General features: G+C 36.9%; 1 protein-coding gene across 1 annotated transcript in view; it reads right to left on the bottom strand.

The window, feature by feature from the left end:
* The window catches only part of LOC125092635 (cullin-4B-like), a 139865-nt gene that overhangs the window by 64356 nt on the left and 48923 nt on the right, over positions 1 to 26586 (bottom strand). The window contains exons 12-14 of the mRNA XM_047717030.1: positions 21682 to 21874; positions 20786 to 20890; positions 19963 to 20073 (exon numbers count right to left, since the gene is read on the bottom strand). Coding sequence (XP_047572986.1) covers positions 19963 to 20073; positions 20786 to 20890; positions 21682 to 21874 — 409 coding nt within the window. The remainder of the gene's footprint in view (positions 1 to 19962; positions 20074 to 20785; positions 20891 to 21681; positions 21875 to 26586) is intronic.

The raw sequence follows: 26586 nt of genomic DNA on the forward strand, positions 1-26586 counted from the left end.
GGAGTCAGCTTTCTCCTCTCTCTCTCTGCCTGTGGCTCTGCCTACTTGTGATCTCTCTCACTGTCAAATAAACAAAAATAAAATAAAAATAAATAAATAAATGAAGTCTGGATAAAGTACTCTTGGCTGCACATTCTTCTCACTTAGCACCTTGAATATACCATGCCCGTCCTCTCTGGCCTACCAGGTCTCTGTAGACAGGTTTGCTGCTAATGTTATTTGTCTACCCTTTTAGGTTAAAGACCTCATTCTCCTGTGCTGCCTTCCAGATTTTCTCTTTGTCTCTGAAATTTGCAATCTTCACCAGTACTCAAGTGTTGATGTATTTCTAATGATTTTGAGGGGGCCTCCTGGACTTTTATTGATTTCTCTGTGCCTCCTGGACTTGAATGCCTGTTTCCTTCCCCAGATTAGGAAAATTCTCAGCTATAATTTGTTCAAATAAACCTTTGGCCCTTCACTCTCTCTTTCCTCTTCCTCTGAGACTCCTATTAACTAATAATGCTTCAGTTTATGATATCATTGATCTCTCAAAACCCCCCGTTATGATCTAGTAATTGTTTAATCTCTGTTTTTCTCAGCTTCTTTAGTCTCCATCATTTTGTCTTCTGTATCACTGTTTCTCTCTCCTGCCTCTGTTATCCTAGCAGTTACAGGCTCTATTTTTGACTGCATCTCAGTAACAGACTTTTTAATTTGGACCTGATGAGATTTTAGGGTTTTTTTGTTCTTTCTTTAAGTTTCTCCTCTAAAGGATATTCCTGTGTCTTCTGTGTTTATTTCAAGCCCAGTTGGTATGTTTATAATCATTGTTCTGAATTCTTGTTCCAATATCTTACTTATATCCATATTGATTAAATCCCTGGCAGTGAGTACTGCTTCCTGTTCTTTCTTTTGGATGAGTTTTTCCCTCTCATCATTATGTCCAGAGAAAATTTTTAAAAAAGCTAAAACACCACCAGAACATTACACACAAAGAAGAAAAAAACAAAAAACAAAACAAACAAACAAAAACAATGAGAAAAGAATCAAACAATGAAGTAAAATAGAACACAATAAACTACATCCTGGTGTGTTTTGCTCTGTTTGTTAGAAGAAACCACACCTTAAAATAGAAAAGAATGTAAAGTTTATATAAATACAAAAATAAAATACAATGAAAGAAAAACAAAAGTAATATATAGCTCTCTATATATAGATATATATACACACATATATAATGTACATATAAAAATTAAAATTTAAAAAAATTCCAAAAAATTATAAAATAAGAAAACAGCTAAAAAAATAAAAAAATTGAGAGACTACAGAATAATAAAGAAAACCATGAATTCTATATACTGTTTACCCCAAGACTAAAGCTCTGCAGTTTCTCTATGGTTGGTAAACTTGGCATTAGCCAGATGTTCCTCTGGTCTTCTCAGGGGAGTAGGCTGTTGCACTAATTCTCAGGTGTCCCTGACTGGGTAGGAATTATGCTACTTTGTCAGGGGGTCAGGTTCAGTGTAAAGAACTCTGGATTGCACTATATGATGCTGCTTTGCTTCCTGACAGCTTTCCACACTGATTGGTGAAGGGGTGATGAAAATGGTGGTACCCTGATCTCTAGCCCTGAAGCTGAAAGTTTATGTCCCCACTTCAATGAGACTTCAAAGAAAAGCAGTCAATCACTCTTATCTCCCTGGTTTCTCTCCAAATTCTGTGTTCCCCCAGCCCGTGACTGAGTGTTTTTACATCAGGTATGGGACACTAGTCTGAGTCTCCAAACTTCAGCTCCTGCAGTTTAGACCCATACCATTCCTCCTTGGGAGACTTGGGGGCAGGGGTCTTGCTGTGCTTCTGCCTTTTGCTGGGCCCCAGCCTGGAGGGCAGTCCCAGGACCACACAGTGGTTAGTGGTTTATGGCAAAATGGAGAAGAAAGCTGATGCCTGGACTCAATGTTTATAGCAGCTTCCCTGTTCCAGTGTGGAAAGTCTTCTGTACTCAGGCACCCTCATTATTTTTGTGGCCCCCGGGATTCTAAGTCAACATTTTCCTACCTGGTATTCCACCTCACTTTACCACCTGAACACTTTTCAGGTGAGGGATGTCCCTCACAGTGGCAGACTTCTAAAAGTCTGATTTTGCACTCTGCTGCTTATAATACTTTTCAGTAGCCTTTTTAATCCAGTTCCCTCCCCTCTGAGATTTATCCCCTGTTATATGTCTCTAGACCTTCTACCTTGCAAGGAGTGGTAGCTTTTCTATTTGAAGAATTGCAGTGGTTCTTTTTTCAGATCTCCAGGTAATATGTTAGATGTTCAGAATGACTTGATAGCTATCTAGTTGAAATTCCAGGGACCAGATGAAATTAGAGTCCTCTACCCCTTCACCATCATACTTCCTCCTCAGTGATAAAACAACAACAAAAACAAAAACACAAACAAACCAAAAAAAAAAAACCCTAAAACAGCAAGACTATTGTTTTCTTGACTTCTTTTGAAGTCATTAACATGCACAAGAGAACCCATAAGGGTAGAAGATTTTTCAACACAAATGCTGCAGGCCAGAAGGAAATATCATGATATTTTCAATGTGCTGATTGGGGAAAATCTGCAGCCATAATACTCTAGCCAGCAAGGCTGTCATTCAGAATAGAGGGAAACATAAAGAGTTTCCAAGAAAAAGAGAAACTAAAGGAGATGGTGACCACTAAACCAGCCCTGCAAGAAATATTAAAGTGGACCCTGAGAGCAAAGTAGAGACCAAAAGTGACAAAGACAAGAAAGGGTCAGAAAAAAGTTGCTCAGAAAGGAGAAAATAAGCAATATAATGACAACACTTACATTTCTATCAATAACCAATTTGAATATAATTGGACTAAAGGCTCCAACCAAAAGACAAAGGGTGTTAAGATGGATAAAACAACAACAAGATCCATCTTATGCTGCCTCCAAGAAACTCATTTTAGATCTAAAGACACCTGTAGGTTAAAAGTTAGGAAGTGGAGAAATATTTTTCATGCAAATGAAAGTCAAAAGAAAGGTTGAGTAGCCATACTTCTATCAGACAAACTAGATTTTAAATCAGACTCTAATCAGAGATGAAAACAGGTACTATTTATCAAAGTAAGGGGATCTATCCAACAAGAAGTTCTAAGAGTTGTAAAACTCTATGCTTTCAATGTGGTATGTTAATATGGCATGTTAATACATAAAAACTCATTAATATATAAAACAAAAAGATTAACATAAGGGAACTCATTGGTAATAATAGTAGAGGACTTAAACACCCCACTTACAGCAATGCGGAAATGGTATAGGTGTACCTTGACTGACGAATAGATAAAAAAGAGTGGCATATACATTCAATTGGACTATTATTAAGCCATCAAAAAGAATGAAATTTTACCATTTGCAATGACATGGAGTATAATGCTAAGCAAAACAAGTCAGTCAAAAAAAAAAAACAAAAACAAATGCCACATAATTTCACTATATGTGGAGTTAAAGAAACAAAACAGGAAGGCCTGAGTGGCTCAGTTGGTTCAATGTCTGACTCCTGATCCCAGCTCTGGTCTGGATCTCAGAGTCATGAGTTCAAGCCCTGCACTGGGCTCCAAGGGAAAAAAAAGAAACAAATGGACAAAGGGAAATAAAAGAGGGGGACATACCAAGAAACAGACTCTTAACTACAGAGAACACACTGGTATAGTTACCAGTGGGGAGGTGGGTGGAGGGATGAGTTAAATAGGTAATAAGGATTAAGGAGAACACATGTCATGATGAACACCAGGGGATTTATCCAATTGTCGAATTTCTACATTGTATACCTGAAACTAATACAATACTGAATGTTAACTAACTGGAATTAAAATAAAATTTAAAAATACTGCAATAAGAGACAATGAATGCCAGTACATAGTGAATAATAAAGGGAACAATAAAAGAAGAGGGTATAAGATACAAGAATTGTAATTACGCATTTAACAGAAGAAAATGTGAATACACAGAACTTTAGTAGACATTAAGGAACAAACTGACAGGAATATAATAATAATAATAACAGTAGTAATGATGATGATCATGGGGGACTGTAACACCCCATAAACATCAATGCATTGATCATCCACACACAAGTTCAACAAGGAAAGGATCTCAGATTGATACGATAGTCCCAAAGACCTAACAGATATATTCAAAACACTCTATCTGATAAACAGATGATTATATATTCTTTCAAGGGCACATGGAGCATTCTGCAGAAGAGAAAACACCTTGGGGCATTAAAACAAGTCTCAATAAATTAAAAAAGACTGAAATCACATCATGTGACTTTTCTGAACACATTGATATAAAATCAGGAATGAAACTCAAGAAAAATCTGGAAAGAACATATATACTTGGAGGCTAAATAATATATTACTGAACAATGAATTTATCAACCACTAAACCAGAGAGAATCAAAACCTACAAGAAGACAAATAAAACTGAAGCCCAAGAGTACAAAATTTCTGCTGCAAATCCTGTTCTAAGAGGGAAGACTGGAGCAATACAGACCTATCTGAAGGAGCAAGCAAAATGTCAAAATTTCAATCCAACCGTATAACTATAGAAATAGAAGGAAAATAAGGATCCCAAAGACGGTAAAAGGGCAGAAATAAATAAGGCTAGAGCAGAAATAAATTGAGTAGTGATTAAAAAAATAAAAGAAAAAATCAATGTAACCAAGAACTAGTGCTTTCAAATACAAACTGAGTGGAAGAAGTAAGATGGTGGGATATTGCCTCATCCCTCGAACTCTGCTAGATAAATCATTCCAAACATCCAAGAAATCAATCTGAATGCAGAAAGAATAAACTACACAACTAGTGGAGAAAAAAGAAGCCACACTGTGAAAGATAGGTATGGAGACCTGATTCCAAAGAGAAAAGAATCACAGGAGCTGCAGAGAAGAGGGAACCTTGATCTCAGAGAAAGGATAGAGACAAAAACAGGGAGAAAGTGGTACACAGTGATTCCTCAAGAGAAATACTTCCCCAAAACCATCAACAGGGAAACTAGAGCGGCTGATTATGGCAAGGTTTTACAAGCAGGGCAGCTAAATGGCTGAAGTTTTAGAAGACCATGCCACTGCTGCATGAAGCCTCATAGGCGTAGTGGTGCTCCTATGGGAAAGGAGGGTGGAGGCCTGGGAATGGGAAGCATGGTCTGAGGATCCTCTGGGTCCCAGAGGAGGAAAGGGTTCCCCTTCATGGAGCGCATTTGAGAGCAGTGTTCCCTCTATATCCATACTCTGAAGCGTTTTAATTAGAAGACACAGTATGTTGCCAAATGCTTTCTCTACGTCTTTTGGGAGGATCATAGGGTTCTTGTCTTTCTTTTGTTAATGTGGTCTATCACACTGATTTGCAAATGTTGAACTACCCTTGCCTCCCAGGAATAAATCTCACCTGGTCCAGATGGATAATCCTTTTAATACACTGTTGGATCCTATTATCTAGGATCCTGTTGAGTATTATGGTATCCATGTTCATCAGGGATACTGGTCTGTAATTGTCCTTTTCTGTATATGTCCTTAATTTTGAGTCTTTGCCTGGTTTTGGGATCAGGGTAATGCTGGCCTCACAGAACAGGGCCGGAATTTTTCCTTCTGTTTCTACATTTTTTGAAACAGTCTCAGAAAAACAGATACGATTTATTCTCTAAGTGTTTGGTAGAATTCCAGGTGGCTGGGAAGCTACCTGGCCCTGTTTCATAGTTTGGGAGGTTTTTGATTACTGTTTAAATTTTGTTACTAGTTGCTGGTCTATTCAGATTTTCTATTTCTTCCTGTTCAGGCTTGGTAGCTTATAAATTTCCAGGCAAACATCTACTTCTTCATATAGTTGGCTGGTGATAATGGCATATAATAATGGCATATCGTTGCTAGTAATAATTTTTACTAATTGTTCCTATTTCCATGGTGTTAGTCATGATCTCTCCTCTCTTATTTGTGATTTTATTTGGGTCCTTTCTCTTTTTTTTTGGAAAAGGTCTGACCAGAGGTTTATTGATCTTACTAATTCTTTCAAAGAACCAACTTCTAATTTCTTTGATCTGCTCTACAGTTTTTCTTGTTTCTATTTCATTGATCTCCTTCCAAATCTTTACTATTTCTCCTCTCCTGCTTGGCTTGGTTTTATTTGTTGTTCTTTCTCCGGCACATTTAGGTCTAAGATTAACCTGTCCATTTGCAATTTTTCAACCTTTTTGAAAGAGGCTTGGATTGCTATGTATTTCCCCCTTAAGACCACCTTTGGAGTATCTCATAGGTTTTGGACCAATGTGTTTTCATTCTCATTCATTTCCATGAACAGTTTAAGTTCTTCTTCAGTTACTTGGATGATCCAATCATTTTTTAGCAGGATGCTCTTTAACCTCCAAGTTTTTTAATTCCTTCCACCTGTGTGGAGTGTGTGTGTGTGTGTGTGTGTGTGTGAGAGAGAGAGAGAGAGAGAGAGAGAGAGAGAGATTGAATTCCAGGTTCAAAGCATTGTGGTCTGATAAAATGCAGGGATAATCTCAATCTTTTGATATCAGTTGAGACCTGATTTCTGATCCAGTGTGTGGTCTATTCTGGAGAACCTTCCATATGTGTTTGAGAAGAATGTGTATTCTGCTGTTCTAGGTTGTAAAAAAGTTGGGCATTTATCTACGAAGTCCCATCTGGTCCAATGTGTCCATCAAACCTCTTCTTTGTTGATTGCCTCTGTAGATGCTCTGTCCATTGCTGCCATGGAGTGTTGAGATCTCCAAATATTAATGTATTACTACCCATATGTTTCTCTATTTTAATTAACAGTTGGTTTATGTGGTTGGCTGCTCCCTTGCTGGGGACATAGGTATATACAATTGTAAGATCTTCTTGTTGGATAGAAAAGTATGGTATGGTGTCCCTCTACATGTCTAACTACAGTCTCTTATTTGAAAATCTAATTTGTCCGATATAAGGATTGCTACTCCAACTTTATTTTTAGGCCGGTTGGCATGAAAAATGGTTCTTCATCCCCTCACTTTCAATCTGGAGGTGTCTTTAGGTTCAAAATTAGTGTAGTGTAGACAACATATGATGAGTCCTGTCTTTTTACCCAATCTGAAACCCTGTGTCATTTCATGGGAGCATTTATGCCATTCATTTGAAATAACTATTGAAAGACATGCACTTAGAGCTATTGTGTTGCTGGTAAAGTCCCTTTTTCTATAGACTCTCACTGTAAATTTATGGTCTATAATATGCTTGGGGTCTTATTTTTCTTTTACAAAATCCCCCTTAATATTTCTTGCATGTTTGTCTTCCAGTTTCTGGCAGTCCTGGAAGCTCTCTGCCTCTCTTTCTGTTCTGAATGACAGCATTGCCAGATAAAATATTTTTGGCTGCATATTCTTCTCATTTATTACCCTGAATATGTTTTGCCAGCCCTTTCTGGCTTGCCAGGTCTCTGTGGATCTGATGTTATTCTGATGTTCCTCCCTCTGTACTTAAGAAATCGCTTCCTCCTAGCTGCTCTAAGGATAGCTTTCTTGGCTCAAGACTTGCGAGTTTTATTTTTGTTTTTTCATTATATGCCGGAGTGTTGGTCTATTTTTTACTACACTTGGGAGGGGTCCTCTCTGCCTGTAGTACACGAATTCTTCTTTCCTTCCCAGATTAGGGAGGTTCTCAGCTACAGATTTGCTCAAATATACCTTCTAGTCCTCTCCCTCTCTCCATGTCCTCAGAGATCACAATAATTCTGGCACTGGTATATTTCATGGAATCACTGATCTAAGTCTGTTCTCATGGGCTGCTAGCTGCCATCTCCTTCCTCCTCAACTTCCTTCCTTTCTATCAGCTTATCTTCTAGTTTTCTAATTCATTCTTCTGCCTCATTTACCCTGGCTGTTAAGAGTGTCCAGTTTAAACTGCATCTGATTCATAACATTTTCAAGTTCGGCCTGATTAGATCTCATTTCTGCTCTTAGAGATCCTAAATTGTTGCTAATGCTCTTCTCAAGCCTAGCTATGAACTTCACAATTGCTACCCTGAAGTCTATCTCTGACATCTTGCTTATATCCATATCCATTTAATCCCTGGCAGAGGACACTGTCTGTGGATCTTCCCTTGTTAGAGTTCCTCCTCCAAGTCATTCTGTTGTTGGTTAAGGAAATGTACAGAATCCAAAATACCAACCAAAACCCAAGCAAGATGCACACTAGGAAAATCTGGAGCAGTCAGAAGACATCACAAAAAAACCCCAAAATAAACAAATAAGCAAACAAACAAAAAACTAAGCCAAAATGAATACAGGGAAAAAATTATAAAATTAAAAATTAAAAAAAAATTTAAAACATTATAAAAATAAGAATTTTTTAAAATTTAGAAATTCACAGGAGTGAGGGGAAGGATGGTTATAATCCCTCAATGTGGACAAAGTTGGGTGTTTCAATTGTCCCTGGGTGTATTTAGGTCTGTTAGAGGACAATACTTCCCAAAATTATAGGGAAAGTAAAACTTGTTGAATAGAGAAGATTGACTACAATGAAGCATATATCTAGAAAAAATATACAGGTCTGAAAAAGTGTAAGTTAAAAAATCTGTGAAATATAAGTTGATATAGTAAACATCTAGTTGAAATGAGAAAAATGTAAAAGAAAAAAACAGAGAGGAAGCATAAGAGAAAGAATAAAAAGAAAGCTGTATCTGAAAAATAAATAAGCTGTGAGCCAATGCCTGGAGCTCATTATACTATTTTCCCCCTGGTGTTGGAATTTTATAGTCTTATGGGGTCCCAAAGTTGTCATCCTCTTGTTCTTCAGGCCTGTCTTCTGGGGGAGGGGCCTGCCATGCTGTTTCTCAGCAACCCTGCTTCGGTGGAGTTGCCCTGCCCCTCTGGCGGGAGGAAGAATGGGCTCAGTGGAAACTGGTCGTTTGAGCTTTTGTTCTCTGGCACTTTAGGCCCCTTTTCTAAGGGTCAGAGCAAAAATGGCCACACCCAAACTTCTGTCCCAAAGCAGACAAATCAGTGTGCTCTCTTCACTAAACTCTGCAGGACACACAGTCTCTGTTTCTGTATGTGCCACTGAAAACTGCAGTCTCCCAAAGTGTGCACCCTCTGTGACTCTCTGAGAGGTCATCCTAGCTGTGTAGGCTTGTCCCTTGCCTTCTTGCTTTAAAACCATTAGTGGCAGAAGGCTTGTGTGTGTACCCACAGCTCCTGGGTCCTATCTAGGTGCTGCTTTAAAGCCCTTTCCTCTCTGCTACCGCTCTTCGATTTTTTTTTTTTTTTTGGCCTGGTCTCCAGTGTAGGATGCTTTTGTGTTCCTTTGTTGTATCACTCGCCGGGTGCCAACTTCTGGAGTTTCCCTTCCCCTTCTGTCTTCCAATATCTCCCCATAGATTATGAATCTGCCCTTCCTACCTTTGGACACATAGTACTTTCTGCTTGTAGAGATCCAGATATATATTCTTACATCTCAGGCTGATTTCGTAGGTGTTCAGAATGGTTTGGTAGATATCCAGCTAAACTTTAGGGGACCAGTTGAAATCTTCCACCTTCTTGCCAAAAATCAGTTTGACAGTTTGACTTCTTCTTTGCCATGTGGGTGCCTTTTATTTCGTGTTGTGTCTGATTGCTGAGGCCAGGACTTCCAGTATTTGTTGAACAACAGCAGTGAGAGGGGACCTCCCTGTCTTGTTCCCATCCATTTCCTAAGAGGAAAAGCTCTTCGGTGTACCCCACTGAGGATGGGTATTTTGTATATGATCTTTATGATACGTTGAGGTATGTTCCCTCTATCCCAATGCTATTGAGGGTTTTTATCAAGGATGATCTGTTTTGTCAAATGTGTATTCTGCATCTATTGAGAGGATCATATGGTTCTTGTTCCTTTCATTAATGTGTATATCTTAATGATTATTTTGCAGCTGTTGAGCCATCCTTGGAGCCCAAGAATAAATCCTACATGGTTGTAAATAGTCCATTTCCTATACTCATGCATCTGATTAGCTAGTAGCTTATTGAGAATTTTTCCTTTAATTTCATTGGAGATATTGGTCTGTAATTCTCTGGGACTGGCTTTTTGATATTTATCACAAACTGAACCTCTCTCAGGTCCTGAGGCTACTATTCTGGGATAAAATTACACTAAGCTGCAGTATGCCATGACCCTCCCCCACCCCAAAGGGCCACTGCAGGTCCACATTGTGCCACGTCCATAAATTTGGAGTTCTGAAACACAGGCACACACCTGAGATAAAACACAGGAGGAAAAGTGCTGCTTGGCAGGCATATATACCTTGGCACAAGGGAAAGGCAGGGACCTGATAAAAATCTGGGCCACAAGAGCAGAGACTGTTTGCTCTTCTGTAAGGGATTCCTAGAAATTGGCAGGTAGGAACTCTCTGCTCCAGAGATGAGAGAGTGCAGTGACACCATTGTCCTCCCACCCAACAACACTGACTTCCTTCACTGAGAAACATGTGCCCCCAGTGCAGACTTCAGCCTGCACTTACACCAAGGCCCAACCACTTTGTGCTCTGCAGGTGAAACATTCCTAGGGTTGTGCATATGAGAACAACATAGAAGGCCCCACCACCAGAAGACCAGTACAAACGCCTCACAAGCACCAAGACTACTGATCATAGAGCGCTGCAAAGCTGCAGCTCTAGGGGAAATGAGATCTATCTTCTTTTAACAACCAGAACAAAACATACCTACTTAAAACTGCCACTTGATGCTGCACAAGGTCCAAACCCTCCATATTGTAGGTGAAGAGAAACTTTGCAGAGGACTGACCTGAGGAAAGCAGCCAATACACAAGAGCAGAATGTGCACTATGAAACACTTCCTAAAGCACCAGGTCCAAGATAGTTATAGGACTCTTCCTAATATACTACCATTAATTAATTATTAATGAATTCTTATTACCATCAATACTAATTCATTACTATTACTCTCAGGAGGAGGAATATAACAAGCTTCCCTAATACACACACACACACACAAACACACACACACACACAGAGTGATCTATACACTGACAAGATAAAAGAATTCACCCCAAAAGAAAGAACAGAAAGAGACAATGGCCAGGGATCTAAACAAAACAGATATATATAACATAACATAACAGAATTTAAAATATAATCATAAGGATACTAGCTGGGCTTGAGAAAAATCATAGAAGACACTAAAGAATCCCTTATTATAGATATAAAACAATGAAAAACTAGTCAGAGTTAAATAAAAAATGCTGTAAAAATTTTCAAAAAATGACTGGTTACCACAACAAAGAATATTGATGAAGAAAAAGAATGAATCAGTGACACAGAATAATAATAATTGATAATTAATAATGATTATTAATAATTAATTAGTTATTAAATCAACCAATTAATATTAATAATGTTAAGTAATAATAAATATTAATAATTAATCAATAGTAATCAACTTTTAATAATTATAATTAGTAATAATTGATATAATTATTACACTAATTATCAATTAATTATATTAATCAATAATTATTAATATATAAATTAATTATGATTATTAATAATTATATTAATTATAATTAGTAATGATTAATATAATTATTAATATATAGATAATATATAAATAAATAATTATTATTGATGATTAATAATGATAACAGAAATCATGAAGATGAAAAGAAGAGGGAAAGAGAAGTACTGGATCACAAATGTACACTTATGAACTCAGGAACTACTTAAAACAAACACTCATATCATAGGAGTCCCAAAAGAAAAAAAAGAGAAAAGTGGGGGCAACAGGTTAATTTAATCAATTTGTTGCTGAAAACTTTCCTAATCTGGGGAAGGAAAGAGACATCCAAATCCAGGAAGCACAGAGAATTCCCATCAAATTCAAGAAAAGCTGGCCAACACCACTTTTCACAGTAAACTTTGCAAAATACAGAGATAATCCTGAAAGCAAACGGAAAAAGAAATCCCTAACCTACAAGGGAAGACAAATCAGATACACAGCAGATCGGTCCACCAAAACTTGAGAGACCAGAAGAAAGCAGGAAGATATACAGAACATGCTGAAGATGAAAGATATGCAACATTTTCCAGCAAGGCTCTCATTCAGAATAGAAAGAGAGATTAAAAGTTCACGACACCCCCAAATTAATAAAATTATGAATGAAAAGGGAGAGATCACAACTAACACCAAGGAAGTAGAAACAATCTTCAGAAGTTATTATCAACAGTTATATGCCAATAAGCTAAGCAACCTAGATGAAATGGATGCATTCCTGGAAAACTATAAACTCCCAAAACTGAACCAGGAAGAAATTGACAACCTGAATAGACCGATATCTAGTAACAAGATTGAAGCAGTGATCAAAAACCTCCCAAAAAACAAGATCCCAGGACCTGATGGATTCCCTGGGGAGTTCTACCAAACTTTCAAAGAAGAAATAACACCTATTCTCCTGAAGCTGTTCCAAAAATTTGAAGCAGAAGGAAAACTTCCAGTCTCTTTCTATGAAGCCAACATTACCCTGATCCCCAAACCAGGCAAAGACCCTACCAGAAAGGAGAATTTCAGACCACTATCACTGATGACTATGGATGCTAAGATTCTCAACAAGATCCTAGCAAACAGGATCCAACAGCACATTAAAAAGATTATCCACCATGACCAGGTGGGATTCATCCCTGGGCTACAAGGATGGTTCAACATTAGCAAATCAATCAATGTGATAGAACAAATCAATAAGAGAAGAGAGAAGAACCACATGGTCCTCTCAATTGATGCAGAAAAAGCATTTGACAAAATCCAGCATCCGTTCCTGATTAAAATGCTTCAAAGTACAGGGATAGAGGGAACATTCCTGAACTTCATAAAATCTATCTATGAATGACCCACAGCAAATATCATCCTCAATGGGAAAAAAGCTTTCAGCCTTCCCATTGAGATCAGGAACACGACAAGGATGCCCACTCTCACCACTCTTGTTCAACACAGTATTAGAATTCGTAGCAACAGCAATCAGACAACAAAGAGAAATAAAAGGTATCCAAATTGGCAATGAAGAAATCAAACTCTCTCTCTTCGCAAGTGACATGATACTTTATATGGAAAACCCAAAGACTCCACCCCCAAACTACTAGAACTCATACAACAATTCAGTAATGTGGCAGGATACAAAATCAATGTACAGAAAATCATTGCCCTCTTATACACTAACAATGAAAATACAGAAAGGGAAATTAGAGAACCGATTCCATTTACTATAACACCAAGAACCATAAGATACCTAGAAATACACCTAACCAAAAAGGTAAAGGATCTGTACTCGAGGAACTACAGAACACTCATGAAAGAAACTGAAGAAGACACAAAAAGATGGAAGACCATTCCATGCTCTTGGATAGGAAGAATAAACATTGTTAAAATGTCTATACTGCCTAGAGCAATCTATACTTTAACTGCCATTCCAATCAAAATTCCACCGGTATTCTTCGAAGAGCTGGAGCAAATAATCCAAAAATTTGTATGGAACCAGAAGAGATACCGGATTGCTAAGGAAATGTTGAAAAACAAAAATAAAACTGGGGGCATCACTTTGCCTGATTTCAAGCTTTACTACAAAGGTGTGATCACACAGACATCATGGTACTGGCATAAAAACAGACACAGAGACCAGTGGAACAAAGTAGAGAGCCCAGATATGGACCCTCAACTCTATGGTCAAATAATCTTCGACAAAACAGGAAAAAATATACAGTGGAAAAAAAAACAGCCTCTTCAATAAATGGTGCTGGGAAAACTGGGCAGCAGAAGAATGAAACTCGATCATTCTCTTACACTGTACACAAAGATAAACTCAAAATGGATGAAAGAACTCAATGTGAGACAGGAATCCATCAAAATCCTAAAGGAGAATATAGGCAGTAACCTCTTCGATATCAGCCACAGCAACTTCTTTCAAGATACGTCTCCAAAGGCAAAGAAAGCAAAAGCCAAAATAAACTTTTGGGACTTCATCAAAATCAAAAGCTTCTGCACAGCAAAGGAAACAGTCAAGAAAACAAAGAGGCAGCCCACGGAATGGGAGAAGATATTTGCAAATGACAGTACAGACAAAAAGTTGATATCCAGGATCTATAAAGAACTCCTCAAACTCAACACACACAAAACAGATAATCATATCAAAAAATGGGCAGAAGATATGAACAGACACTTCTCCAAAAAAGACATACAAATGGCTATCAGACACATGTAAAAATGTTCATCAGCACTAGCCATCAGGGAGATTCAAATTAAAACCACATTGAGATATCACCTTACACCAGTTAGAATGGCCAAAATTAGCAAGACAGGAAACAACATGTGTTGGAGGGGATGTTGAGAAAGGGGAACTTTCTTACACGGTTGGTGGGAATGCAAGTTGGTGCAGCCACTTTGGAGAACAGTGAGGAGATTCCTCAGGAAATTAAAAAAGGAGCTTCCTTAGGACCCTGCAATTGCACTACTGGGGTTTTACCCCAAAGATACAGATGTAGTGAAAAGAAGGGCCATCTGTACTCCAATGTTTAAAGCAGCAATGTCCACGGTTGCCAAACTGTGGAAAGAACCAAGATGTTCTTCAACGGACGAATGGAAGGAAGATGTGGTCCATATACACGATGGAGTATTATGCCTCCATCAGAAAGGATGTATACCCAACTTTTGTAGCAACATGGACGGGACTGGAAGAGATTATGCTGAGTGAAATAAGTCAAGCAGAGAGAGTCAATTATCATATGGTTTCATTTATTTGTGAAGCATAACAAATAGCATGGAGGACAAGGGGAGTTAGGGAGGAGAAGGGAGTTGAGGGAAATTGAAAGGGGAGGTGAACCATGAGAGACTATGGACTCTGAAAAACAACCTGAGGGTTTTGAAGTGGTGTGGGGTGGGAGGTTGGGGGAACCAGGTGGTGGGTACTAGAGAGGGCAAGGGTTGAATGGAGCACTGGGTGTGGTGCAGAAACAATGAATACTGTTACGCTGAAAATAAATTTTAAAATTTTTTTTTAAAAAGTTCAGCATACCAAAACAAGTAAATAATAAATAAATAAATAAATAAATAAATAAATAAATAAAGGAGTTCGTGACCACTAAACAAGCACTGCAGGAAATTGACAGTGGACTCTGAGTGGCAAAAACAAAAACAAACAAAAAGACAGTGAACAAAAGCAACAGACTAGAAAGGACCAGAGAACACCACCATAATACCAACTCCACAGGTAACACAACAGTACTAAACTCATATTTATTCAATAATTATTCCAAATAAAATGGTCTAAATATTCAAATCAAGAGACATGAGATATAAGAATGAATTAAAAAAAATTGTTGGCTCCCTACAAGAGAGTCCTTTTAGACCTAAAATTATCTGAAGATTGAGAGCTAGAGGATGGAGAAACACCTATCATGCTAATGGATGTCAAAAGAAATCTGCAGTAGCCATCCTATTATCAAACTAGATTTTAAAACACACAGTGATAAGATCTGAAGAATGGTACCACATATTAATTAAGGTGTCTATCCATCAAACAGATCTAACAATTGCAAATATTTATGCACCCAACATGGAAGCATCCAAATCACAAACATAAAGCAATTCATTGATACAATGCAATAATAATAGTAAGGGACTTAAAACCCCACTCACAAAAATGGACAGATCATCAAAGCAGAAGATCAACAAGGAAAAAAGCACTCTCAGGGACACACTGGTCTGGCCATACTCAACAGATATATTCAGAAAATTCATTCTAAAGCATCCAGTACAAAAATACTGAGACCATACCATGCATATTTTCAGACCACAGTGCTATGAAACTTGGAGTCAACCACAGGAAAAACTTTGGAAAGACAAAAAATACATGGAGGCTAATGAACATCCTGCTAAAGAATGAATGGGTTAACTAGAATATTAAAGAAGATATGGGAAAATACATGGAAAAAAATGAAAATGAAAACACAACAGCCCAAAACATCTGGGATGTGGCAAAGGCGATCCTAAGATGGAAGTATACTACAATACAGGCCTTCTTCCAAAAGTAAGACAATTCTCAAATACACAACCTAGCATTACACTTAGAGGAGCCAGAAAAAGAAAAGCAAATGAAGCCCAAAGCCTGCAGAAGAATGGAGATAATAAAGAGCAGAAACAAATCATACACAAACAAAAGGTAGAAAGGAACAATAAAATTAAGAACTGGTTCTTTGAAAAAATCAACGAAATTTATAAACTTCTAGCCAAATTTATCAAAGGAAAAGAGGAAGGACCCAAATAAATAAAATCATGAATGAAGGAGGAGAGATCACCACTGGGACAACAGAAATAAATTTTAAGAGAATACTATGAAAAATTACATACCAACAAACTGGACAATCTGGGAGACATATAAACAAACAACAAAACTCTACCAATACAAAAATGGAAAGGAACACAAAATTTAAACAGACCAATAACCAGCAAAGAAACTAAATCAGTAGTCAAAAAATCTCCCAATAAACAAAAATACAGGGCCAGATGCCTTCCCAGGGGAATTTTATCAGATATTTAAAGAAGAGTCAATATGCCCACTTTCTCAAACTTCCAAAAAACAGAGACAGAAGGAAAACTTCCAAACTCATTCTATGAAGCCAGCCTTCCTTGATTCCAAAACCATACAAGAATGCCACTAAAAAGGAGAATTACAGGCCAGTATCCCTGATGACCTTGGTCATAAAAATTCTTAACTAGATAGTAGCAAACTGAATCCAACATTACATTAGGAGAATTATTTACCATAATCAAGTGGTATTTATTCCTGGGCTGCAGAAGTGGTTCAATATTTGCATACCAATCAATGTGATACACCACATTAATAAAAGAAAGGATAAGAACCGTAAGATCCATTCAATAGGATCTTATGCAGAAGAAGCATTTGACAAAGCACAGCCACCATTCTTGGTTATAAAAACCCTCAAAAAATTATGTTTAGTGGGAGCATACCTCAGCACCATACAGCCCAAATGAATGATCCACAGCTAAGATCATCCTCAATGGGGAAAAACTGATGGCTTTTTCTTCATAGTTAGGAACATGACAGGGATGTCCACTCTGACCACTGTTATTTAAAACAGTACTAGAAGTTCTAGACACAAAAATCAGACAAGAAGAAATAAAAGGCATCCAAATCAGCAAGGAATTAAGTCAAATTTTTGCTCTTCTCAGACCACCTGATGCTCTATTTAGAAATCCCAAAAGTCTCCACCCAAATGTTGGTAGAACTGATACATAAATTCAATAAAATCTCAGGGTACAAGATCAACGTACAGAAATCTTTTATTTCTATACAGCAAAAATGAAGCAGCAGAGAAATCAAGGAATCAATGCCATTTACAACTGCACCAAAAAGAAGATACCTAGAAACAAATCTGACTAAAGAGGTAAAAGGTCTGCTCTCCAAAAACCACAGAACACTGATGAAAGAAACTGAGGACAGAAGACATGGAAAAGCATTCTATGTTCATGGACTGGAAGAACACCGTTAAAATGTCTATACTACCTAAAGCCATCTACACATTCAAAGCAATCCCTATCAAAGTAACAACAATGTTTTTTTTTTCACAGAGCTAGAACAAACTATCCTAAAACATGAATGGAACCACAAAAAATCCCAAATAGCCAATATAACACAGAAAAGGAAAGTCAAAACTGGAGGCATCATTACTCCAGACTTCAAGGTCTATTACAAAGCCATGATCATCATGATGATATGGTACTGGCACAAAAACAAACACATAGAGCAATGGAACAGAAGAAACATACCAAAATGGACCCACAACAATCTGATCAACTAATCTTCAACAAAGCAAGAAAGAATGGAAAAAATATACCTTCAACAAATGGTGTTGGTAAAATTGTACAGCCACAGTGTCCAGAATACACTGTGTCACTTTCTTACACCATACACAGAGATAAACTCATGGAACAGAATAGAAAACCCAGAGTGGACTCACAGTGATCTGGTCAACTAGTCTTCAACAAAGCAGGGAAGAATATTCAATGAAAAAAGACAGTCTCTTCAACAAATGGTCTTGGGGAAACTGGAGAGCCACATGCAGAAGAATGAAACTGAACCATTCATTCTCTTACACCATACATGATCATAAACCCAAAATGTATGAGAGACCTCAGTGTGAGACAGGAGTCCATCAAAATCCTAGAGGAGAATGCAGGCAGCATCCTCTTCAACATCAACTTAACAATTTCTTACCAGACACATCACCAGAGCCAAGGGAAACAGAAGCAAAAATGAACTTTCTGGACTTCATCAAGAAAAAGGCTTCTGCATAGCAAAGGAAACAAATCTAAAAGACAACCTACGGAATGGGAGATGATATTTTCAAATGCCATACCTTACAAATGGTTAGTATTCAAAATTCATAAAGAACTTATAAAACTCAACAACCAAAAAAGCCCTGATAATCCAGTTAAGAAATGTGCAGAAGACCTGAACAATTTTCCAAAGAAGTCCTACAGATAGCTAACCGACACATGTAAAGATGCTCAACATCACTCATCGTCAGGGAAAGAGAAATCAAAACTACAATGATATACCACCTCACACTTTTCATATTGCCAAAAATTAACCACGCTGGAAATAACATATTGGTGAGTATGTGGAGAAAGGGGAACCATCTTACACTCTTGGTGGGAGTGCAAACTTGTGCAGCCACTCTGGAAAACAGTATGGAGTTTCCCCAGAATTGCTCAAAGGATATAAAAACACAGATTCAAAAGGGTTATATACAACCTGATGTTTATAGTCACATTATCAACAATAGCTAAACTATGGGATGATCCCTAATGTCTGTGGACTAATGAATGGATAAAAAAAATGTGGTATATATATACAATGGAATATTACTCAATTGTCAAAAAGAATGCAATCTTACCATTTGCAACAACATGACTGGAGCTAGACAGTATTGTGCTAAGCAAGGTAAATTTGTCAGAGAAAGACAAATAGCATATGAGTTTAAGAAACAAAAGAGATGAACATAAGGGGAAAGAGAGACAAATCATAAAACGGAGTTTTAACTCTAGAAAACTAATGGTTTCCAGAGGGGAGATGGGTAGGAGGATATGTTAAATTGGTGTTGGGAAATAAGGAGAGCACTTCCTGTGATGATCACTTAGTGCTGTATATAAGTGATGAATCACTAATTCTACTCTTGAAACATATATTACCCTGCATGTTACTTCACTAGAATATAAAAAAAAAAGGTTGCAAGAAAAGAAAAAATAAGTGAGAGCTTCTAATGTTGTTTCAAACTCTTCAAAATTCTTCTGCTTGTAGGATATAAAACAGTATCACAGACAAAGTCTCCAAGGTCAAGCAAAATCTGATTATGGTTAACTTCTTAGTTCAGCTTTTAAGACAGCTGCTATATGTTCGTCCTCTCTGATTATTCTGAATTCCCAGCTGTTCAAACTCTGTAGCATGAACTATACCTCTGCCTTCATTATCAGAATTTCTGAATTTTCATATCTATTTCAATTATGCTTCCCTAAGAAACTGTTCTCAATTTCCTGAGTAGGTAAAGCCTTCATGTTTTTCTTGCTCTTGCTCTCTCTCTCTCTTTTTTTTAAACTTTTATTTGCTACTGATCCAGCTTACATGTACAAAGTTTAGCCAATATAATAAATTTGTAAATATAAACTTAACATATTTCTCCTGTGGAATCACAAAGGTGAGAAAGCTGCAAAATATATGCACATATTTGAAAGATCACATTAATGTAGTAGCTCTGAAGGTACTAAGTAAACTGAATATGTAAAACAAAGTGATACACAGAGAAGAAGTCATTGTTTTCCATGCAGATTCATAAAGTACAGAACCCCCCAAATGACTGAAATAAACACTATACATGTCAAGACATATACCTTGTTTAAGTTTAGACAGCATTGATTTTTCTGCATCCACTGAAGCACTCTTGCCCAGTAAAAGACGTTTGGCTAAATCTTTTTTGTAGAAGGCTTCAAAAACATCTTTCCCTGTAATATTTAAAGAAAAATACCTCAGTGCAGACTTAGAAAATACAAAATGATAATACCAGATACCAATTAAATGATATATTATAACCAATAATATCTGAGAATCATGTAAATAACAGCAAGTGAAAAACAAGTGGTCACATTACCTGATTGCATTTATATGAAATATCTCAAAGTACATAAAATTATTTGGAACACTCAAATTGTTGGTTGCCAGAAGATGAAGGCAAGAAGAAAATGACAAATTATTGCTTAATTTGTAGGAAGTTAATGACGAAAAAGTTTTAAACTAATTAATTGTGATGTCTGTCCAACACAGTGAACATACTTGCTGTCGCTGAATTTTAAAATTTTTTTAAGTTATCACTTTTACCACCATAAAAAAATTATTTGAATTCAGTTTCTATTGGGATCTGCACATAAACTTCTTTAGATTTTTTCCACAAATGTTATTGTTGCTTTAAACATTAATTTATTTTTTAAAAGATTTTATATAATTATTTGAGAGAGAGAGAGTCATAGAGAGAGAGAGACAGCATGAGCAGGGGGAGAGGGAGACACCAACTCTGCACTGAGCAGAAAGTCCTATGCGAGACTTGATCCCAGGATACTGGGATCATGACCCAAGCTGAAGGCAATCAGTTAACCAACTGAGCAACCCAGGTCTATTGTTTTAAATTTTTAAATAGCCAATTTAAACCAAACTACTCACCATTAATGAACCTAAATAAAATTATGACTTTATCTAATAATTCTTCAAGTTCTTCATCCGTAGCTTCTTTGTTACCTGCACGGAGTTTTGAATCCACGTACTTCGCTAAAATGTAAAACATAATTTTCTAAGTAATGCCATATTTCCAAATATATACTATGAACAAAAATCATTTCTTCATATAAATACTTTCCTCCTGAGCCACATACATCAATTTTTATAAAACAGAAAGTGAATAAATGAGTTGATGGATAGAAGAATGGAAGGAAAATAAAAGACAAAATAAGTGCCTTTAATATTTCTATAACCTCCATGTCCAAATGTTATAATAAAGTCATTTCTTCAATCCCTTGCTCCCAATCTCTTTAAAAATCCCCCCAAATTGTAAGATATTATGTAAAATTGAGATATGTCAATCCCCAAATCCTAAAGATTTATTAAGTGTTAAATATATTCATTTTAAAGAACAAAGGAATATCAATTTGATATTTTGTTTCAACTTTCAGAAAGTATGTCAATAAAAAGAAATAACTTAAAATATAAAATCATTAAGTTTTGTGGGAGTAAGGAAACCTTTCCCTTACTTTAAAAAATATGAACAAGAAAAAGAAGTGGGCCTATCTATAATTTTCTAGTTTCATCTACTGATTTTTTTCTTAAAAATGCTAAATTTATAACAATCTAAAGGATCAGAAATTTCTAAAGTGCTGATTTCTATGAGTTAAACAAAGGAACAATGTCTTGTGCACACTAAACTTGAGAGAAATAGTTTATTAAAATCACTGATAATTTTGCAATGTTATGATAAATTAGAAGATCAAACTGAATTCTTATCATTAACTTAAAAGAGATGAAATAAAAAATAAAATACATATTCATAAAATTGAAAACCATACCTAGAAGCTCAGCTGGTTTGTTAGGTCTTTTATTTATAAATGTTTCAAAGGCATCTTTCATGGCAACAATAAACTTTTCATTCTTCAGAAAAGATGTTTCAATAATAAAATCAATCTTATCTTTAAAATCCAGAAGTTCTTGCACCATTGTCTTATCTTTCACAGGATTAGTCATTATGCCATTACCAAATTTCTGTAAAATACAATTACCTTATTATTACTACACAGCAAGTGAAACACCATTGAAAATTTAACTTCATTATAAGAAAATCTCAGAATAGCAAATATGCAGAAAACATCTAAAGAAAAAGTTATTGCTAGATAAAGACAAGATACTCTGGAAATAAAGCCAATAGAAATAAATGAAAACTGATTCTCTGAGTAGAAGATTATTGAGAAACATGTCAGAAATGGAAGTCTATGATGCCTAAACAATAAATCAGAAAAAGAGTATAGGTATATTAGACTCACAGGAATAAACGGACAAAAAGTATCTGAAGAAGAAGAAAGTGGAAGGCCTTAGTACAGAAGGGCTTACTTCATGTCTATATATTAACGAAATGATTAAGCTACCAAAACTTGTCAGTATCAATTTTTCAGAATGCTGGAATACAATCACAAACCTACAAAGACCAGGGTGATACATAATGAAGAAAGAAGGTCTGAAATACAATATTAAGACAGCAACCTATCATCTCCCTTTCAACAGCTTAAATGGTCTTAAAATCAATAAGAGAGAAGAAACTCATCATGTACGATATTCACTAATAAACCCATTCAAAGCTATGAAAGTCAAAAGGCAACAGGATAACATATTTTGAGTGCTGGGGAAAAAAATGTCACTAAAAATTCTATATCCAGAAAAACTACTCTTTCACAGTGAAGGAAAACTGGGAATATATGAGATAGATAAATATTGAGATAGTTCTCTGCTAGTAGACCTGCCCCACAAAAAAACACCAAAGCAAATGTAAAGAGACAGATCAAGATGGCAGAGGACTGGCAGAGCTTAGTTTCCTCTGGCCCCAGGAATTCAGCTGGATAGCTATGAAATCATTCTGAACATCTGTGAGATCTATCAGAGGTCTAAGAAAAGAACTGCTGCAATTCTACAAATAGAAAAGTGGCCACTTTCTGCAAGATAGGATGTGTGAAGAAATGAATCCAAGGCAATATATGAGAAGATTGACCTTGGAGTGAGGGAGCCTCCATAAGACACCTACTGCAAAATGACAGAGGAGTGGATAAAAAAATCTAAACTTTTAGAAGTCTGCTCCAGTGAGGGATGTCCCTGCCTGAAAGGTGCTTGCATGGCAAAGTGGTGTAGAATCCTGGGTGGGACAGTGCGGTCTCAGGATTCCAGGAGTCACAGAAAAACCAGAGGAGGGATGCCTGAGTGTGACAGAACTCCCAGGCATCAGAGCAGAGAACCTGGCTGCAATTAGTGCATTCAGGAACGGGCTCTCGCTCAGAGTACCATATACCTTGAACCACAGAACGTCTTGTGACTGCTCTCTAAGCAGGGGCCCAAAAAGCAGCAGAACTACAGGGAGGACCCCCTCCCCCAACTTTTCTCCCCTGGAAGCGGGGAGACACAGGTGTATGCTGCAGGAATTGTCAGGGTTTGGAGACTCGAATCAGGGTCGTGTGCCTAAGATAGAAACACTTGGTCACAGACTGGGTGAGCATGGAGTGCGAATAGAGAACAGGAAGACAGGTGTGACTGACTGCTTTTCCCTGAGGGCTCATTGAGAAGTGGGGCCCTTAGCTTTCTGCTCCAGAGACAAAGACTGGGACGCTGCCATTTTCATCCTCATCCTCTAAAGCTGTGCAGAAAGCCTACATGGAACAAAAGCCACATAGAGCAATCCAGAGCTACTTAGCCTGGCTTCCTGGCAAGGGGTATGCAATTCCGCCTAGGCAAAGACACTTGAGAATCCACGCAACAGGCCCCTCACCGAGAAGATCAGCAAGAACATCCCACTAAGACCAATTCAGCTGATCACACAGAACTACAAACTCAAGTACTAAGGGAAAATAGTATACAAAATTCACAACTTTTCCCCCACAATTCTTTAGTCTTCCAATTTTATTTTTTTCCCTCTTTCATATTCAACCAATTTTTTACTTTATTAACTCATTTAATTTTCATTTTTACAGTTACATTCTATCCTTTTATTTGATGTGTGGCTGTGTTGGTAACATATATGTATAAGGACTTATTTTTTTAATTAAATTTTCTTTTTGCAGTGTTCCAAGATTCAATAAGATTTTCTTACTTTACAATTTTGGGATGAAGTTTCTTCAAAAAATAAATAAATAAATAAATTGATTAATTAATTAAATAAACCGAAAATCTAGTGTAGGATTCTGTTCTCTTCAACTGTCTGATCATATTCTTTTTTCCCTCACCCATTTCTTTTATTTTCCTATTAAAGCTATTTTAAATTTTCATTGTAGAAAGGATAGAATATAAGGATAGAACTTTGGTTCTATCCTTCAAATTTTATTCTGTGTACAATTTTCTTTAAGACTTTGGGATTAGTTTCTTCATTTAACAAACCAACCAAAATACAATCAGGATCTAGCGTATTACTCTGTTTTGTTCACCTATTTACATTTCTATTTTTTTCCTTTTCTTTTTTTTTTGAGTGTATCTTTATGTATGGTTTTTAATTTTATTTTTCATTTTCAGAGTTACAGTCTATGCATTCATTATATTTAATTTTATTTTTGTATATATATTTTTCTTTATCCACAATTTTGAGATCTAGTTTTCTAACAAATCAACCTACACACAGGATCCAATGTATTGCTCTGTTCTGTTTTCCTGCCTAATTATATTCTCTTTCTTTTTAAAAATCATTTTTTCCTTTGGTGGCAAATCTTCTCTGAGTTATTTAGTGTATATTTCTCTTGGATTTTCTTGTTACTTCAGTATTTTGTTCTCTCTTTCATCTATTCTTCTATGGCCAGAAAGACAAAATTGAAAAACTTGGCACTAAAAAGAGAACAAGAAGGAGTACTGATTGCCAAGGACCTATTCAGAATACAAAATAAGTTAAGATGTCGAAACCAGAGTTTAGAATAATGATTAAAAGGATACTAGCTGGGCTTTTAAAAAGCATAGAAGACACTAGAGAATGCATTTCTGGAGAAATAAAATAAATGAAATCTAATCAAGTCAAAATTGGAAAGGCTATTAACAAGACACAATTAAAAAATGGACACTCTAATTGTTAGAATATGTGACACAGAAGACAGAAATAGTGACACCAAAGAAAAAAATGATGAAGGATAAAGAAGCAAAGAAAAAGAGAGATAAACCACTAGTGGATAACAAGGGAGGAACTCAAGACATAAGAAATACCATGAAGTGAAACAATCTTAGAAACATCGGGAGACAAGATGGCAGAGGAATAGGAAACCCTATTTCAACCAGTTCCCTGGTTTTAGCTGGCTATTGACCAAATCATTCTGAACACCCACAAAATCAGTCTGAGATGTAAGAACAAAAACTCCAGGAGTCACAAGGAATGAAGTCTAAAGTCATGAATTTTCCATGAAATATCAGAAGATAAACAGGAGGAGGAGGCAGACAGCATAAGCTGGAGCTGGGAAGATGACGAAACACCGGAACACAAAAGCACCTGACACTGGAGACCAGGCATAGACTCCCAACTGTACTGGCAGGGAAAGGACTTTAGTGCATCCCCAGACAGGATCCAAGAGCTACAGGGGCACATGCACAAAACAGGGGCAGCTTGTGGTTTTAGAAGCACAAAGATCTAGAATGTTCACCATTCCGGACATCAGCTTTTGGGAGAGTTGCTGTGGGTGCACACCACAAGGGAAGCTGTGGTTTTTAGCAACGCAGACAGAAACAGAGACTCTGTATCCTGGAGAGCGCAGTGAAGGACAGACTACAATTTTTCTGCTCTGGGCCAGAGGTTTGGGTACAGTCATTCCTGCTCTGATTCTTGAAGAGACTAAAGACATGCAGAACACTTTCAGTGAACAAAAGCTCAACAAAACAGTTTCCATTGAACCCACCCTAACCTCAACAGGGGGCAGGGCAACACTGTCCAAGTAGGGTTCCTTAGGAACAGCCCAACAGGTCCTTCGCCTAGAGGACAGGCTGAGAAAATAAGAGAACTACAACACTAGAATTCCCATAAAATGCGTACATCTTGCTTGGGTCGGGGTTAATTCTTTGGATCCTGTACATTCACCCAACCACCACTCAACAGAATGACTAAGAGGAGGAAAGATCAATAAGGAAGAACACCAGAGATATGCTCTCTATCACATTTCTAATGGATATGCAAATAAGCAAGATGTCAAAGATAAATGTCAGAGTAGCAATGATGAAGTCGGTATCTAGGCTTGAGAAAAATATTAGCCATAATATAGATTTCCTATGGGAAGAAATGAGATCTAATCAGGCCAAACTAAATAATGTTATGAATGAGATGCAGTCTAAATTTCATTGAAGCAGAGAACAAATTAGTGAGCTAAATGGTAAGATGACAGAAAGAAAGGCAGCTGAAGAGGCTGGGATAAACAGATAAAAGGAGCTGAAAACGCTTTATAAACATATATTTTTATCCCCAGGGGTACAGGTCTGCGAATCACCAGGTTTACACACTTCACAAATATATGTTTATAAAGCTGTAAAAAAAAAAAAAAAAAAAAAAAAGAAAGAAAGGATGAATCCCCAAGTTTTGTAGCAACATGGACGGGACTGGAAGAGATTATGCTGAGTGAAATAAGTCAAGCAGAGAGAGTCAATTATCATATGGTTTCACTTATTTGTGGAGCATAACAAATAGCATGGAGGACAAGGGGAGATGGAGAGGAGAAGGGAGTTGAGGGAAATTGGAAGGGGAGGTGAACCATGAGAGA

This window comes from Lutra lutra, chromosome Y (genome assembly GCF_902655055.1).
Source record: "Lutra lutra chromosome Y, mLutLut1.2, whole genome shotgun sequence".
NCBI classification, from domain to species: domain Eukaryota; kingdom Metazoa; phylum Chordata; class Mammalia; order Carnivora; family Mustelidae; genus Lutra; species Lutra lutra.